Source organism: Phyllobates terribilis, unplaced genomic scaffold (assembly GCF_046119375.1).
Source record: "Phyllobates terribilis strain yellow unplaced genomic scaffold, ASM4611937v1 Scaffold_9__5_contigs__length_417890890, whole genome shotgun sequence".
NCBI classification, from domain to species: domain Eukaryota; kingdom Metazoa; phylum Chordata; class Amphibia; order Anura; family Dendrobatidae; genus Phyllobates; species Phyllobates terribilis.
Window position 1 is genome coordinate 415,859,900 of NW_027362769.1, and position 18,925 is coordinate 415,878,824.

General features: G+C 47.0%; 1 protein-coding gene across 1 annotated transcript in view; it reads right to left on the reverse strand.

The window, feature by feature from the left end:
* Positions 1–18,925, reverse strand: part of SLC5A2 (solute carrier family 5 member 2) — a 143,362-nt gene that overhangs the window by 24,178 nt on the left and 100,259 nt on the right. Inside the window, exons 10-14 of the mRNA XM_073649068.1 lie at positions 14,564–14,671; positions 14,008–14,158; positions 13,766–13,934; positions 2,990–3,205; positions 2,607–2,670 (exon numbers count right to left, since the gene is read on the reverse strand). Of these exons, the coding sequence (XP_073505169.1) occupies positions 2,607–2,670; positions 2,990–3,205; positions 13,766–13,934; positions 14,008–14,158; positions 14,564–14,671 (708 nt within the window). The remainder of the gene's footprint in view (positions 1–2,606; positions 2,671–2,989; positions 3,206–13,765; positions 13,935–14,007; positions 14,159–14,563; positions 14,672–18,925) is intronic.

An 18,925-nucleotide genomic window follows, 5' to 3' on the forward strand; every position in this document is an offset into this window, starting at 1 on the left:
AGAAGAGGAGGACATTGAACTCCATGTGCAATATATTTACCGATCCTGACAAAATGGTCTCTTACACGGCAAATCCTCCTCACTGATAGATACAACGACCGTCGCCAGGAGCATTCTCCATATTGTAAGTTACAGAGGCTTTAATGAATCTTTACCGTGGCATGTAAAAGTTTGGACACCCCGTGAACAAAACTACTGTTATTGTGAACAGTGAAGCAAGTCGAAGATGAAATTTATCTCTAGAAGGCCTAAAGTTACAGATGACACATCTCCTTTGTATTTTTGGCAAAAAAAAATTATATATATTTTCATATTTTACATTTTAAGAATTACAAAAAGGTAAATGGGCTGATGCAAAAGTTTTGGCACCCTTCGAGATTTGTGTGGCCAGATAACTTTGACCAAGGTTTCAGACCTTAATTAGCCTGTTAGGGTTATGGCTTGTTCACTATCATCGTTAGGAAAGGCCAGGTAATGCAAATTTCCAGCTTTATGAAAACCCAGCCTCCACTAACCTTGTGCCAAAAACCAGCAGCCATGGGTTCTTCTAAGCAGCTGCCTAGCAGTCTGAACATGGTGGAAGCCCACAAATCAGGAGAAGGCTATAAGAAGATAGCAAAGCGTTTTCAAGTTGCCTTTTCCTCAGTACGAAATGTAATTGAGAAATGGCAGTTACCAGGAACAGTGGAGGTCAAGATAAGGTCAGGAAGACCAAGCAAAATTTCAGTGAGAGCTGATCATAGGGTTGCTAGAGAGGCAAATCAGAATCCCCGCTTGACTGCAAAAGACATCTAGAAGGACTTAGCAGACTCTGGAGTTGTGGTACAGTGTTCTACTGTTCAGAGACCTCTGCACAAATATGGCCTTCATGGAAGAGTCATCAGAAGAAAACGTCTCCTGCGTCCTCACTGTAAAATCCAGCGTCAGAATTATGGAAAAGAACATCTAAACAAGCCAGATGCATTTTGGAAACAAGTCCTGTGAATCGATGAGGTAAAATAGAAGTCTGTGGCCACAATGATAAAAGCTCTGTGTGGAGAAAAAGGGCACAGAATGTCAGGAGAAGAACATCTCACCAACCATTAAGCATGGTGGGGGATTAATCATGCTTTGGGGTTGTGCTAAAGCAAATGGCACAGGAACATTTCACGGGTAGAGGGAAGAATGGTTTCAATGAAATTTCAACAAATTCTTAATGCAAATATAACACCATCTGTAAAAAATCTGAAGGTGAAAAGAGGACGATTCTACAAATGAATAATGATCCTAAACACACATCACAATCCACAATAGACGACCTCAAAAGGTGCAAGCTGAAGGTTTTACAATGGCCCTCACAGTCCCCTGATCTGAACATCATTGAAAATCTGTGGCTAGACCTTAAAATAGCAGAGGAGGCAAGACGCCCCAGGAATCTCACAGAACTGGAAGAATTCTCCAGGGAAGAATGGAGGAAAGTCCCTCAAACAAGACCTGGATGACTCTTGTCTGGCTACAAATAGAGTTTACAAGGTGTGATACTTTGAAAAGGGGGCGCTATTAGGTACTAACCATGCAGGGGGCAAACAATTTTTTTTTTGTCATTTTTAAAATGTAAAAGATAAATTATATATATATATAATTTAAGGAAATGTGTCATCTGTGACTTTAGGCTTTTTTAGATCATTTCATCTTCAATTTGCTTAACTGTTCACAATAACAGGAATTGTGACCAGGGGCGCACAAACTTTTACATGCCCCTGTATACACATTGGGACACCATGACTGGACATTTTACATATCTCCTCTGATCATTCACATTAGTCTTTTACTTTTTCCTGAGGGCAAGGACATCATTTAGGGAATCCCAGGGACAGACGACGAGTGACTGGGGGCGCCACTGGTGTGCTGCGGTGGGGGTGCCACTGGTGTGCTGCGGTGGGGGTGCCACTAGCGTGCTGCGGTGGGGGCGCCACTGGCGGGCTGCGGTGGGGGCGCCACTGGCGGGCTGCGGTGGGGGCGCCACTGGCGTGCTGCGGTGGGGGCGCCACTGGCGTGCTGCGGTGGGGGCGCCACTGGCGTGCTGTGGTGGGTGCCAACCCCTGCGGACAGGATGGGTGACTCTAGGGGACATTATGAGGACTAGTCAGTCGCTGTGTCCCAGTGTGTATGAATATTCCTTAAAGCCTCTGTAACTTACAATATGGAGAATGCTCCTGGCGACGGTCGTTGTATTGATCAGTGAGGAGGATTTGCCGTGTAAGAGACCAATTTGTCTGAACTCAATATATTTATCGATCCTATGTTCTCCTCTTGTGACGCAGCTGCGGTGGACGGACACATAGATGATGTATAGGTTCATGCACATTTGCACAGTTGGTTTTGTTGGGAGATTTTTTGACATTTTAATATGCTAATAAAGTGATTATTTTAGGTTAGACAATAAAGAAGCTCTGAATGTTCCGCCCCCATGGTTGGACGCTGTCTATCCATCTACGTGCTCTCACCAGGTGGCTCCTCGGGACGTCTCTGAGGGTGCTTTGCCCTGTCTAACATACAGAGCGTGGTGCTGAAATGTCTGCCATGCTCCTTCTCCATGTAATTACCATCCCGGGATCATCTCCTACCTGAAATTCCGGCTTCCTCCTGCGATTCCTGACTGTGGCGGAGGCTGAAGACCAAGCGATGAAGCTGTGAAGAGACAGGCAGTGTGAGCGTGTGTTTCTGACCCCTGTGGTACGCTGAACCACGCCACAGAAGGTGGTGGAGCCTCACATGGGCCAGGGCCCCATAACACGTGGATCCCTATCCCTGCTGTGTAACTACATGGTGCAGTAATGGAGGCCGTGATGGAGAGAACGTCAGTGGATAACCGTGCAGGAGACTACACTTCTCTGTCCGCTGTAGGGTGATAAAACAACCATGGCCTAAATCACCCGCGTACAAAGACTTCTGCGTCAAGGGAATAAGGCCCCATTACTGCACCAGCCCTCGGCGCAGAGTTACTTACCTGTGACTCTGGGACAGGAGGGGTGCAGTAAGAGACCACCACAATGATCAGGGCAGTACAAAGGAAAAGGATGATGGCGAAGTAGAGGTAATGGACCCCACATATGAGCGCTGGACACGAGCTCGGGGCGGAGCAGCTCCCAGAACCAAAGATGAATTCTGGCACCATACGACAAAGACCCAGAATGAGGCCCCCGATCAGACCCCAAAAAGCCCCCTGTAAAGACAAACAGCAAATGGATGAGACTGGGAACAATCGCTCCAAAATATCAGCAAAGCAAGAGGCCATTGAGACACCACCATTACCAGAATCATTAGAAGAGCTGCATGCTGGGAGCCAATGAAATCATTTCGCAGGACCTTGTGATACCCTAAACTCACCCAGAGACCCCCAGATGTAATGCTACACGATACCCTAAACCTTATCCGGAGACCCCAGATGTGATGCTACACGATACCCTAAACCTTATCCGGAGACCCCAGATGTGATGCTACACGATACCCTAAACTCATCAAGAGACCCCCAGATGTGATGCTACACGATACCCTAAACCTTATCCAGAGACCCCAGATGTGATGCTACACGATACCCTAAACTCATCAAGAGACCCCAGATGTGATGCTACACGATACCCTAAACTCATCTAGAGACCCCAGATGTGATGCTACACGATACCCTAAACCTTATTCAGAGACCCCAGATGTGATGCTACACGATACCCTAAACTCATCAAGAGACCCCCAGATGTGATGCTACACGATACCCTAAACTCATCAAGAGACCCCAGATGTGATGCTACACGATACCCTAAACCTTATCCAGAGACCCCAGATGTGATGCTACACGATACCCTAAACTCATCAAGAGACCCCCAGATGTGATGCTACACGATACCCTAAACTCATCAAGAGACCCCAGATGTGATGCTACACGATACCCTAAACTCATCAAGAGACCCCAGATGTGATGCTACACGATACTCTGAACCTTATCCAGAGACCCCAGATGTGACGCTACACGATACCCTAAACTCATCAAGAGACCCCCAGATGTGATGCTACACGATACCCTAAACCTTATCAAGAGACCCCCAGATGTGATGCTACACGATACCCTAAACTCATCAAGAGACCCCAGATGTGATGCTACACGATACCCTAAACCTTATCCAGAGACCCCAGATGTGATGCTACACGATACCCTAAACTCATCAAGAGACCCCCAGATGTGATGCTACACGATACCCTAAACTCATCAAGAGACCCCAGATGTGATGCTACACGATACCCTAAACTCATCAAGAGACCCCATATGTGATGCTACACGATACTCTGAACCTTATCCAGAGACCCCAGATGTGACGCTACACGATACCCTAAACTCATCAAGAGACCCCCAGATGTGATGCTACACGATACCCTAAACCTTATCAAGAGACCCCCAGATGTGATGCTACACGATACCCTAAACCTTATCCAGAGACCCCAGATGTGATGCTACACGATACCCTAAACCTTATCCAGAGACCCCAGATGTGATGCTACACGATACTCTGAACCTTATCCAGAGACCCCAGATGTGATGCTACACGATACCCTAAACCTTATCCGGAGACCCCAGATGTGATGCTACACGATACCCTAAACCTTATCCGGAGACCCCAGATGTGACGCTACACGATACCCTAAACCTTATCCGGAGACCCCAGATGTGATGCTACACGATACCCTAAACCTTATCCAGAGACCCCAGATGTGATACTACACGATACTCTGAACCTTATCCAGAGACCCCAGATGTGATGCTACACGATACTCTGAACCTTATCCAGAGACCCCAGATGTGATGCTACACGATACTCTGAACCTTATCCAGAGACCCCAGATGTGATGCTACACGATACTCTGAACCTTATCCAGAGACCCCAGATGTGATGCTACACGATACTCTGAACCTTATCCAGAGACCCCAGATGTGATGCTACACGGTACTCTGAACTCATCAAGAGACCCCAGATGTGATGCTACACGATACCCTAAACTCATCTAGAGACCCCAGATGTGATGCTACACGATACTCTGAACCTTATCCAGAGACCCCAGATGTGATGCTACACGATACCCTAAACTCATCAAGAGACCCCAGATGTGATGCTACACGATACCCTAAACTCATCTAGAGACCCCAGATGTGATGCTACACGATACCCTAAACCTTATCCAGAGACCCCAGATGTGATGCTACACGATACCCTAAACTCATCAAGAGACCCCCAGATGTGATGCTACACGATACCCTAAACTCACCCAGAGACCCCAGATGTGATGCTACACGATACTCTGAACCTTATCCAGAGATCCCAGATGTGATGCTACACGATACCCTAAAGCTTATCTAGAGACCCCAGATGTGATGCTACACAATACTCTGAACCTTATCCAGAGACCCCAGATGTGATGCTACACGATACCCTAAACTCATCAAGAGACCCCCAGATGTGATGCTACACGATACCCTAAACTCATCAAGAGACCCCCAGATGTGATGCTACACGATACCCTAAACTCATCCAGAGACCCCAGATGTGATGCTACACGATACCCTAAACTCATCAAGAGACCCCAGATGTGATGCTACACGATACCCTAAACTCATCTAGAGACCCCAGATGTGATGCTACACGATACCCTAAACTCACCCAGAGACCCCAGATGTGATGCTACACGATACTCTGAACCTTATCCAGAGACCCCAGATGTGATGCTACACGATACTCTGAACCTTATCCAGAGACCCCAGATGTGATGCTACACGATACTCTGAACCTTATCCAGAGACCCCAGATGTGATGCTACACGATACTCTGAACCTTATCCAGAGACCCCAGATGTGATGCTACACGATACTCTGAACCTTATCCAGAGACCCCAGATGTGATGCTACACGATACTCTGAACCTTATCCAGAGACCCCAGATGTGATGCTGCACGATACTCTGAACCTTATCCAGAGACCCCAGATGTGATGCTACACGATACTCTGAACCTTATCCAGAGACCCCAGATGTGATGCTACACGGTACCCTAAACTCATCAAGAGACCCCCAGATGTGATGCTACACGATACCCTAAACTCACCCAGAGACCCCAGATGTGATGCTACACGATACTCTGAACCTTATCCAGAGACCCCAGATGTGATGCTACACGATACCCTAAACCTTATCCAGAGACCCCAGATGTGATGCTACACGATACCCTAAACTCATCAAGAGACCCCCAGATGTGATGCTACACGATACCCTAAACTCACCCAGAGACCCCAGATGTGATGCTACACGATACTCTGAACCTTATCCAGAGATCCCAGATGTGATGCTACACGATACCCTAAAGCTTATCTAGAGACCCCAGATGTGATGCTACACAATACTCTGAACCTTATCCAGAGACCCCAGATGTGATGCTACACGATACCCTAAACTCATCAAGAGACCCCCAGATGTGATGCTACACGATACCCTAAACTCATCAAGAGACCCCCAGATGTGATGCTACACGATACCCTAAACTCATCCAGAGACCCCAGATGTGATGCTACACGATACCCTAAACTCACCCAGAGACCCCAGATGTGATGCTACACGATACTCTGAACCTTATCCAGAGATCCCAGATGTGATGCTACACGATACCCTAAAGCTTATCTAGAGACCCCAGATGTGATGCTACACAATACTCTGAACCTTATCCAGAGACCCCAGATGTGATGCTACACGATACCCTAAACTCATCAAGAGACCCCCAGATGTGATGCTACACGATACCCTAAACTCATCAAGAGACCCCCAGATGTGATGCTACACGATACCCTAAACTCATCCAGAGACCCCAGATGTGATGCTACACGATACCCTAAACTCATCAAGAGACCCCAGATGTGATGCTACACGATACCCTAAACTCATCTAGAGACCCCAGATGTGATGCTACACGATACCCTAAACTCACCCAGAGACCCCAGATGTGATGCTACACGATACTCTGAACCTTATCCAGAGACCCCAGATGTGATGCTACACGATACTCTGAACCTTATCCAGAGACCCCAGATGTGATGCTACACGATACTCTGAACCTTATCCAGAGACCCCAGATGTGATGCTACACGATACTCTGAACCTTATCCAGAGACCCCAGATGTGATGCTACACGATACTCTGAACCTTATCCAGAGACCCCAGATGTGATGCTACACGATACTCTGAACCTTATCCAGAGACCCCAGATGTGATGCTGCACGATACTCTGAACCTTATCCAGAGACCCCAGATGTGATGCTACACGATACTCTGAACCTTATCCAGAGACCCCAGATGTGATGCTACACGGTACCCTAAACTCATCAAGAGACCCCCAGATGTGATGCTACACGATACCCTAAACTCACCCAGAGACCCCAGATGTGATGCTACACGATACTCTGAACCTTATCCAGAGACCCCAGATGTGATGCTACACGATACCCTAAACCTTATCCAGAGACCCCAGATGTGATGCTACACGATACCCTAAACTCATCAAGAGACCCCCAGATGTGATGCTACACGATACCCTAAACTCACCCAGAGACCCCAGATGTGATGCTACACGATACTCTGAACCTTATCCAGAGATCCCAGATGTGATGCTACACGATACCCTAAAGCTTATCTAGAGACCCCAGATGTGATGCTACACAATACTCTGAACCTTATCCAGAGACCCCAGATGTGATGCTACACGATACTCTGAACCTTATCCAGAGACCCCAGATGTGATGCTACACGATACTCTGAACCTTATCCAGAGACCCCAGATGTGATGCTACACGATACTCTGAACCTTATCCAGAGACCCCAGATGTGATGCTACACGATACTCTGAACCTTATCCAGAGACCCCAGATGTGATGCTGCACGATACTCTGAACCTTATCCAGAGACCCCAGATGTGATGCTACACGATACTCTGAACCTTATCCAGAGACCCCAGATGTGATGCTACACGGTACCCTAAACTCATCAAGAGACCCCCAGATGTGATGCTACACGATACCCTAAACTCACCCAGAGACCCCAGATGTGATGCTACACGATACTCTGAACCTTATCCAGAGACCCCAGATGTGATGCTACACGATACCCTAAACCTTATCCAGAGACCCCAGATGTGATGCTACACGATACCCTAAACTCATCAAGAGACCCCCAGATGTGATGCTACACGATACCCTAAACTCACCCAGAGACCCCAGATGTGATGCTACACGATACTCTGAACCTTATCCAGAGATCCCAGATGTGATGCTACACGATACCCTAAAGCTTATCTAGAGACCCCAGATGTGATGCTACACAATACTCTGAACCTTATCCAGAGACCCCAGATGTGATGCTACACGATACCCTAAACTCATCAAGAGACCCCCAGATGTGATGCTACACGATACCCTAAACTCATCAAGAGACCCCCAGATGTGATGCTACACGATACCCTAAACTCATCCAGAGACCCCAGATGTGATGCTACACGATACCCTAAACCTTATCCAGAGACCCCAGATGTGACGCTACACGATACCCTAAACTCATCAAGAGACCCCCAGATGTGATGCCTGAAGACCCTGAGATGATAAGTACCCCCTCTTTGAATTCCATGGTTTTTATATCCGGACATGAAGGCCCTTTATTTCCTATAGATGTAGGATGGGTTTCCGCAGCGGCTAATCCAATGTCCTTGATTAATGGTTTATCAGCCAGTGTGGGCACTAAGAGCAGAAGTTTTGGCTGTTTGCTGGGTGGGAGCATTCGGGCATATGCCAAAGAGGGAAGACATAAGCCGCGATCTTACTGATGCCACTTGTTGGTGCCGATCTAGGAAGGGTTATAGGGCAATTAACTATTTGGATCCCATCATTCTACAGTGACACTGGTTTCCACTTGTGGATTATCTTTTAGGGTAGTCGACAATTTTCCCAGGCGTGGACATCCCAGCAAATTCACCCCAAGATCTGACGGTTCACAGAAAAGGACATAAATTCAAAAAACATCACAGAAAAAAAACAGTCTTACCAACACCAGGTCAGATCACAATGCACTAGCAGGATGCAGCAGACCCCCATGATAAAGGCGGGGGCAGCACAGGTGCAAAATACTGATGCGACAGCCACTCACAAACCTGCCAATTCATGGAGGGGGCGGCTGTGTAGTATTATAAATGCACACAGATGGGGCTAGCATAGGACGCCAGTCACACAGATACATGTGATGCGCTGTCCAATGCTTACAGAGATTGCAATTATAAAAAAAACAAGAGCTACAGCTCAGGCTCTAAAGGCCTGAGTCAATGTTAAATGCTGAAGTTTATGGCAGTGGAATTAGAAAGAGAATGAACAAGTATGGCTTTTTTAGACGAGTTGCCAAAATAAAGCCTCTTAAAAAGAGCATGGCAGCGCGACTAAAGTCTGCAGTTCTATCTGCACAAAACACAAGAAATCTGGAAAAATGTCTTTTGTCCAGATGAGGGCAAAGTGGAGATTTTTGAACACCTCATACCCCAGCTGTCAGCGCATTGGAGGATGGGTAATTTCGGCTTATTTTGCAGCTACGGGACCAAGACACCTTGCAGTTAAAGGGGTATACCCATCTCTAAGATCTTATCCCAATATGTAACAAGTGTCATAATAATAATATTAGCAAATATCTCCAGTTAGCTAATCAGAAGAACTATACTATATTTCTATGTCACTTCCCCATACAGGACACTACATTAGCTTAGGTATCCATGATTACGACGACTTACATCTAACTAACTATCACTATACTAGTGGCCATAACCATGGATACCTAAGCTACTGCAATGCCCTATATGGGGAAAGCGAAATCAGAAGAACTATACTACATTTCTAACTGAATTTGCTAATATTATTATTACACCTACTACAGCGGGGAAAATAAGTATTTGATACACTGCCGCTTTTGCACATTTTCGCCCTACAGAGAATGGAGAAATCTGTAATTTTTATCGTCGGTCACTTCACCTGTGAGAGACAGAATCTAAGAATAATAACCAGAAAATCCCATTGTAGGATTGTTACATAATTAATTTCCATTTTATTACATGAAATAAGTATTTGATCACCGACCAACCAGCAAGAATTCTGCCTCTCACAGACCTGTCAGTTTTTCTGTAAGAAGCCTCCTACTCTGCACTCATTACCTGGATTAATTGCACCTGTTTGAACTCGTTACCTGTATAGAAGACACCTGTCCACACACTCAATCACACTCCAACCTCTCCACCATGGCCAAGACCAAAGAGCTGTCTAAGGACACCGGGGACAAAATTATAGACCTGCACAAGGTTGGGATGGGCTACAAGGCAATAGGCAAGCGGTTTGGTGAGAAGGCAACAACTGTTGGCACAATTATTAGAAAACGGGAGAAACACAAGGTGACGTCAATCTTCCTCTATCTGGGGTCCATGAAAGGTCTCGCCTCGTGGGATAAGGATAATTATGGGAAAGGTCAGGAATCAGCCCAGAACTACAAGGGAGGACCTGGTCAATGACCTGAAGAGAGGTGGGACCACAGTCTCAAACATTACGGTTAGTAACACACTACGCCGTTATGGATTAAAATCCTGAAGGGCGTACAAGGTCCCCCTGCTCACCAGCACATGTCCAGGCCCGTTTGAAGTTTGCCAGTGACCATCTGGATGATCCAGAGGAGGCATGGGAGAAGGTTATGTGGTCAGATTAATAGAATAAAATCGATAACATAGAACTGTGAAGAAACGGCACCAGGGGGACCCCGCAGAATCTCGCTGTTGCCACTTCTTGTGATGGATCCACACCTCGCTACCTGCCTGACGTCACTCTACGCCAGATGGAGCACGTGATACGGATCTACCCTTTCTACCAACGTGACGTTCCGAAACCCCCTCAAGGACGCGTAAGGTCAGATTGGTACAGTCCTACACAGTCACCTCCTGTCCACATGGGTACAGAGAGGCACCAAGGAGCAAGAAAAGGTGGTCCACTCAGTCACTGACGTGACCCCACACTCACTCACACCCCTGACAGGCTGAGATGCTCTTTCACTACTCCAGTGAAGCAGAGCCTTGTCAGCCTGGTAGAGCTGCCACCAGTCTCTATTTGATATAACAGACTTATATCGGGCTAGAAACCAGCCCGGTAGCGTGTTGGTTGGACCGAACAACAGTCGTAAGTTTCGTGGATCGAGATAAAAGAACAGCCCAAGGTTAAATTATATATTTAATCGTCTAGGGGCACACTAAACAATCTACTATATACATAATGGTTATACTTATACAGTGGGCAGAGTTACAAATACAAAAGCATGGTACAACAAGTATAAACAGATCTTAAAGTCAATTACCAGATAGTTGGAAGGTCTGGCTCGGGGGATGGGCAGCCACATGGGGAGGTTTTTGGGCCTTCTCTTGGTTGATGGACTTGTCCCCCACGTCTTGATGTTACAACCTCCCCAGGAACAAATACCTCTGGGCTCAAGCTACAAAGACCTTTAAACTTCCTGGGTCACTCCCCCTACTGCCCCCTGCTCAAGCCCAAGCCTCCACCCTGGTTCCCTCCCAGCTACAGATTCCCAAAAACTAAGATGGGCTATACCTCCTTACTGGATGCTACTAGGGAGCCGGTTCTGGAGTCATCGGATCCAGCTGGCCCATGCTACGCGTGGAGACCAAACACAGGGGTCCTAGGGGTTTCCAAAAGGCTGGGGCGTGTATCTCCTAGTCCCTACACGCTAGATTGGGCTGGGATGCAGTCTGGCATTCGCTATCTCCCCCTGAGCTAGAAAATCCATTTTGTGAAGAGCTGGGACGTATAGTTCTTCCACAACTCGGTATTGAAATATAGTACCTTAACAAAAGAGCACATGTTAGGGATCACTACAGGGGGTCCTTCCTGTCAGCTCAGCTCACAGCTGCAGAGAGACACTCATACTGAAGCCCCCCTCCCTCCTCTCTTACAGTTACGGGTCGGATTACACTGTGCCTGGAGACCTCTATAAGACCTGACAACCAGGCAACATGTGATTATTCTAGAATATTCTTCACACCTCCCCCCTTTAGAGGGCGCTAGGGGGAAGCACCATTCGGTGTTCCCCCACGCGCCCATACGCAACTTCCCCTTGTCGGGATAAGCAGTCGGCATTGCCAAGCTCGCGGCCCTTTCTGTGGCAAATGGCAAAGTGTTACTGCTGGAGCGCGAGGCTCCAGTGCAGCAACCTCCCATTCGTTCAAGGCACAGTGTGTAACCAGCTGAGGAGATTGTGGTCTGTTTCCATGGTGAATTGGCATCCGTACAAGTATGGCTGCAGGGCCCACACAATTGCCAGACATTCCTTCTCCATCGTAGAATAGGCCACCTCACTCGGCAGGAGCTTCCGGCTCAGGTACAAAACGGGGTGTTCATGGCACGTAGTGTCGACCTGGCTGAGCACCGCACTGAGGCCAAAGTCGCTGGCGTTGGTCTGCACTACAAACGGCCGTGTGAAGTCTGCTGCCAGTAGTACCGGGGAGCTAGAAAGGGCAGTTTTCAGCACCCAGAAGGCCGTCTCACAGTCATTTGTCCAATCGACTGCAGAGGGCTGCTTCTTTTTAGTGAGATCCGTTAGGGGCTTTGCCAGGCTACTATAGTGAGGGAAGCTGGGGATCATCCCTCCAGCAGCGCTTGGGCCTCGCCTCCTTCCCTCAGTAAGAGCATTGAAGATGGATCGTGGCTGGGGATTCCAGCATGACAATGACCTGAAACACACAGCCTGGGCAACTAAGGAGTGGGATATGAAAGAAGCATTTCAAGGCCCTGGAGTGGCCTAGCCAGTCTCCAGACCTGAACACAATAGAAACCTACGATAAAGATTACAGACCTTTCCATTCTTTGTAGGTGGGAAAACTTGCAAAATCGGCAGTGGATTAAATACTTATTTTCCCCACTGTACATATTGGGATAGGATCTTGGAGATGGGAATAACCCTTTAATGAGCTAATGATGAACTGCTCTAAATACCAAGGCTTTTTGGAGTCTAATGTGAGGCTATCTACCCAAAAGCTGAAAATTGACTGAAACTGAGTCATATAACTGGACAATGATCCCAACCAGAGCAGCAAATCTACATCAGAATGGATGAACAGGCAAAGAATCGTAATGCAATGGCCGAGTCCCAGTCCAGACCTCACCCCAATGGCAATGCTGTGGTGGGACCTTATAAGAGTGGTACAGGAATGAGAGCCGACAAGCCTCCGTGTAAAGAAGACTTCGCCAAAAGTCTCCAGAACCATGGGAGAAAAAGATAAAGTCAGAGTTATTACTGCTAAAGGTACTTCTACTAGCAATTTCATCATGGGGTGTACTTAGTTTTTCACACACTGCTGCATTTAGGCCTATTTCTGGTAACACAGTTAATTTGTCATGTGGTTGAATTGACTGAATTTTAAGAAGTTCTAAGAATCAGGAGTTTATAACCAAATATGTAAAATGAGAGAAATCAAGGAGGTGTGTACTTCCCTCATACCTGTGACAGGTTATGTATAACGTTGGATGGGTAGGGTTATATATATATATATATATATGTATCAGGTGACGTAGGAGTGTATGGGGGAGGTGTGAGATATAGATGAGCGCTCAGGTGAAGGGTCATGTAGTTGTCATTTTCTCTACGAAGACGTGAACTTACTGGTTACGTGAACTTACTGGTTCATTGACTCTCTTCACAAACAGCGCCAGGAAGAAGACAGCAGAGATTGGCGGTGCCAGGAAACTCGCAACGGACTGTATATAATCAAACAATTGTCCTCCTTGTGCAGCCTGGACGACTGGAATCCATGCAATGCTGAAAGCCACGAGGCAGACTGTCCACACCCTGAGAGAGAAGCTGTAGAGGTGACACTGACCACCAATATTCTCCTGCCCCAATAACTGATGACGGCTCATACCTCCCCACCAGGAGCAGCTCTTTCTCTGCAGCCTGCGGCCTAATCTTCCTCCAGACGTCCATGGTGAACAGGGTACCACTGCTGTTAAAGATGGAGGCGAGACTGCTCATGAGAGCCGCCAGCATCACGGCAAGCATCAGTCCCCGGAGCCCTGACCGGCAGAATGGAGACAGTGTCAGACCGCGCAAGAGGAAGAGGAGCAGACGGAAGGTCTTTGTTGGGGACCCATCGCTAGGCTGTGGGGGATTCTACTGATGCTCTGATATTTTCTCTCAAATCATTGAGTAAAACCTTTTATTTTTGGTGGCGGGACCTCCACGGATTATTAGAATGAATGAAGTTAGAAAAGATCCAGAGAACTGGACTCAAGACTTGTCCCATTTACGTCATTTCTCCTCTTGTATATTTCCTGCCTCTGTGAAGTGTGAATGTGGCTGAGCATGTGGATCCAGAGCTGGGATCATCTGACATCTGGGCAGTGGTGGCAGCTTTACTGAAACATCGATTTTATGGCAAATTCATGGATCTTGTGGTAGAAAAGAGATTATGTACCAACCTCTCGGCATCAGCTCTACAACCAGCTTTGGATAAGCAATGTTTGTGCAACCAATCTCTGCACCACAGATCCTCTGGCATTCAGATGGCACAATGCAGGCAACGTCATCTGAAACAGCCAAACACATGGTGGGTAAGGACAAGTGCTGCGTGGACCTGATCAGGGTTATCCAGAAATGGCATTAGAATTCCACAATGTCCTTTATTTAATTTCAGAATTATCTACAGTGTCATGGAGATATTAACAAAAAATATTAAGGATTTCTCTCTTTCCCTGAAACCCCTCTTCATCCCCCTCCCCTATACCATTTGTCAAAGGACCAAGAGCTGACACCTGGACCATCTGCTCCTATGCAAATTAGCCCACACTGCAGAAGAGGCTTGTAAACAAATGCTAGCACAAAGAAAAGTGCTACAAACCCAATTAGTGTGGTTCCCCTGACATAGACCTGCGACAATTTACATCTAGCTGAGGAAACTTTATTCCCAGGACATCAAAGGGAATTTAATAGAGGTCTGGCAGCCAGGCCAGAGCCGACCCGAAATATGGAATATTGGAAGGTCCATAATTCCGATAATAATGGGGCCCATTTTTTAGTGGCAGGGTTAGCTAAGGAACCATATGGATATTTTCCTGTCGCTGTAGGCCCCACCAGGGGGCTGTGGCGCAAAAGTAAAACAATAGCAGAACGCAACTATGTGATGTGTGGTCTCTAAAGGAAGGTAAATTCATAACGGAAAAAATTGTATTACTTCTGGGCTTCTGTGAGCAACCAACGATGAGTTATCACAAAAGCCAGATATTCTAATAAAAATATGAAGGCTGGAGACCAGCCCCGTGATGTCATCCCAGGGCTGTGTGGATAGGTCTCCCCTTAGGCATAAAAGAATCCACGGAGGATGGATGAGTATTCATTGCTGGAAGTATATATTTATTATAAGCAATGGATGCCGTTTGGTAACTGTCAAATCTGGAGCGCTTCCTTCCAGCTATATTGAATCGTCTCTGCGATAGTATAGTAAGTTTCTTCTTTAATCCTTATTATTTTGTGTAACTGCATATTGTATTGTCCCCTTTGTAAAATTCTTGTATATTTTTCATAACACTGCCTCCCTTTTGAATTAAATCTAAAATTTAATAATTCTGTTTCTCTTGTCCTGTAATCGTTCCCTCCCCCGAAGCCATATATGCTATCAGAAAGCAGGCGTCCGACCAGGCCTGTAATATATTTCACATTTGGTCGGTGGTGGCAGCGAATAATATTAATTGGGCTATCGTGAAGCTGGCAGTAACAATACGGGGTGTATACACATATTCCATGCGTTGGAATCAGGAGGTGTGGCGCCATACGCTTTCTGCTCGCTTGTCGATAGCTACGTAGTGAGTAGCTGGGATCGTGTGCTCGCGAATCCCTACTCAATCCTGAAGAAATCCTGACAGAGTAACGGCAACAGTGAGATATTATGTGGTCTCCCTGGTGTCCTTGCTGAGAAACCCTGACATGCAGATTAATTTCATAATATATTTATCAAAGCAGGGAGATGTCTGTCTGCAGCCACCACTAGGGGGAGCTCCCTATATACAGAGATACATGATAAGATCCTGTCTGCAGCCACCACTAGGGGGAGCTCCCTATATACAGAGATACATGAAAAGATACTGGCAGCAGCCACCACTAAGGGGAACTCCCTGTATACAGAGATACATGATAAGATTCTGTCTGCAGCCACCACTAGGGGAAGCTCCCTGTATACAAAGATACATAAGACCCTGTCTGCAGACACCGCTAAAGGGAGCTCCCTGTATACAAAGATACAGGAGCACCCTGTATACAGAGATACATGATAAGATTCTGTCTGCAGCCACCACTAGGGGGAGTTTCTTGTATACAGAAATACATGATAAGATCCTGTCTGCAGCCACCACTAGGGGGGGCTCCCTGTATGCAGAGATACATGATAAGATCCTGTCTGCAGCCACCACTAGGGGGAGATCCATGTATACAGAAATACATGATATGATTCTGTCTGCAGCCACCACTAGGGGGAGCTCCCTGTATACAGAGATACATGATACGATTCTGTCTGCAGCCACCACTAGGGGGAGCTCCTTGTATACAGAGATACATGATAAGATCCTGTCTGCAGCCACCACTAGGGGAGCTCCCTGTATACAGAGATACATAATAAGATCCTGTCTGCAGCTACCACTAGGGGGAGCTCCCTGTATGCAGAGATACATGATAAGATCCTGTCTACAGCCACCACTAGGGGAAGCTCCCTGTATACAGATACATGAAAAGGTTCTGTCTGTAGCCACCACTAGGAGGAGCTCCCTGTATACAGAGATACATGATACGATTCTGTCTGCAGCCACCACTAGGGGGAGCTCCCTGTATACAGAGATACATGATACGATTCTGTCTGTAGCCACCACTAGGGGGAGCTCCCTGTATACAGAGATACATGATAAGATTCTGTCTGCAGCCACCACTAGGGGGGGCTCCCTGTATACAGAGATACATGATAAGATCCTGTCTGCAGCCACCACTAGGGGGAGCTCCCTGTATACAGAGATACATGATAAGAATCTGTCTGCAGCCACCACTAGGGGGAGTTCCCTGTATACAGAGATACATGATAAGATCCTGTCTGCAGCCACCACTAGGGGGAGCTCCCTGTATACAGAGATACATGATAAGATTCTGTCTGCAGCCACCACTAGGGGGAGCTTCCTGTATACAGAGATACATGATAAGATCCTGTCTGCAGCCACCACTAGGGAGAGCTCCCTGTATGTAGAGATACATGATAAGATTCTGTCTGCAGCCACCACTAGGGGGAGTTTCTTGTATACAGAAATACATGATAAGATCCTGTCTGCAGCCACCACTAGGGGGGGCTCCCTGTATGCAGAGATACATGATAAGATCCTGTCTGCAGCCACCACTGGGGGGAGATCCATGTATACAGAAATACATGATATGATTTTGTCTGTAGACACCACAAAGGGGAGCTCCCTGTATACAGAGATACATGATAAGATTCTGTCTGCAGCCACCACTAGGGGGAGCTCCCTGTATACAGAGATACATGATAAGATCCTGTCTGCAGCCACCACTAGGGGGAGATCCATGTATACAGAAATACATGATATGATTTTGTCTGTAGACACCACAAAGGGGAGCTCCCTGTATACAGAGATACATGATAAGATTCTGTCTGCAGCCACCACTAGGGGGAGCTCCCTGTATACAGAGATACATGATAAGATTCTGTCTGCAGCCACCACTAGGGGGAGCTCCCTGTATACAGAGATACATGATACGATTCTGTCTGTGGCCACAACTAGGGGGAGCTCCTTGTATACAGAGATACATGATAAGATCCTGTCTGCAGCCACCACTAGGGGAGCTCCCTGTATACAGAGATACATAATAAGATCCTGTCTGCAGCTACCACTAGGGGGAGCTCCCTGTATGCAGAGATACATGATAAGATCCTGTCTACAGCCACCACTAGGGGAAGCTCCCTGTATACAGATACATGAAAAGGTTCTGTCTGTAGCCACCACTAGGAGGAGCTCCCTGTATACAGAGATACATGATACGATTCTGTCTGCAGCCACCACTAGGGGGAGCTCCCTGTATACAGAGATACATGATACGATTCTGTCTGCAGCCACCACTAGGGGGAGCTCCTTGTATTCAGAGATACATGATAAGATCCTGTCTGCAGCCACCACTAGGGGAGCTCCCTGTATACAGAGATACATAATAAGATCCTGTCTGCAGCTACCACTAGGGGGAGCTCCCTGTATGCAGAGATACATGATAAGATCCTGTCTACAGCCACCACTAGGGGGAGCTCCCTGTATACAGAGATACATGATAAGATTCTGTCTGCAGCCACCACTAGGGGGAGCTTCCTGTATACAGAGATACATGATAAGATCCTGTCTGCAGCCACCACTAGGGAGAGCTCCCTGTATGCAGAGATACATGATAAGATTCTGTCTGCAGCCACCACTAGGGGGAGCTTCCTGTATACAGAGATACATGATAAGATCCTGTCTGCAGCCACCACTAGGGGGAGCTCCCTGTATACAGAGATACATAAGAGCCTGTCTTCAGCCTCCACTAGGGGGAGCTCCCTGTACACAGAGATACATGATAAGATCCTGTCTGCAGCCACCACTAGGGGGAGCTCCTTGTACACAAAGATACATGATAAGATTCTGTCTGCAGCCACCACTAGGGTGAGCTCCCTGTATACAGATACATGATGAGATCCAGTCTGCAGCCACCACTAGGGGGAGCTCCCTGTATACAGAGATACATGATAAGATCCTGTCTGCAGCCAC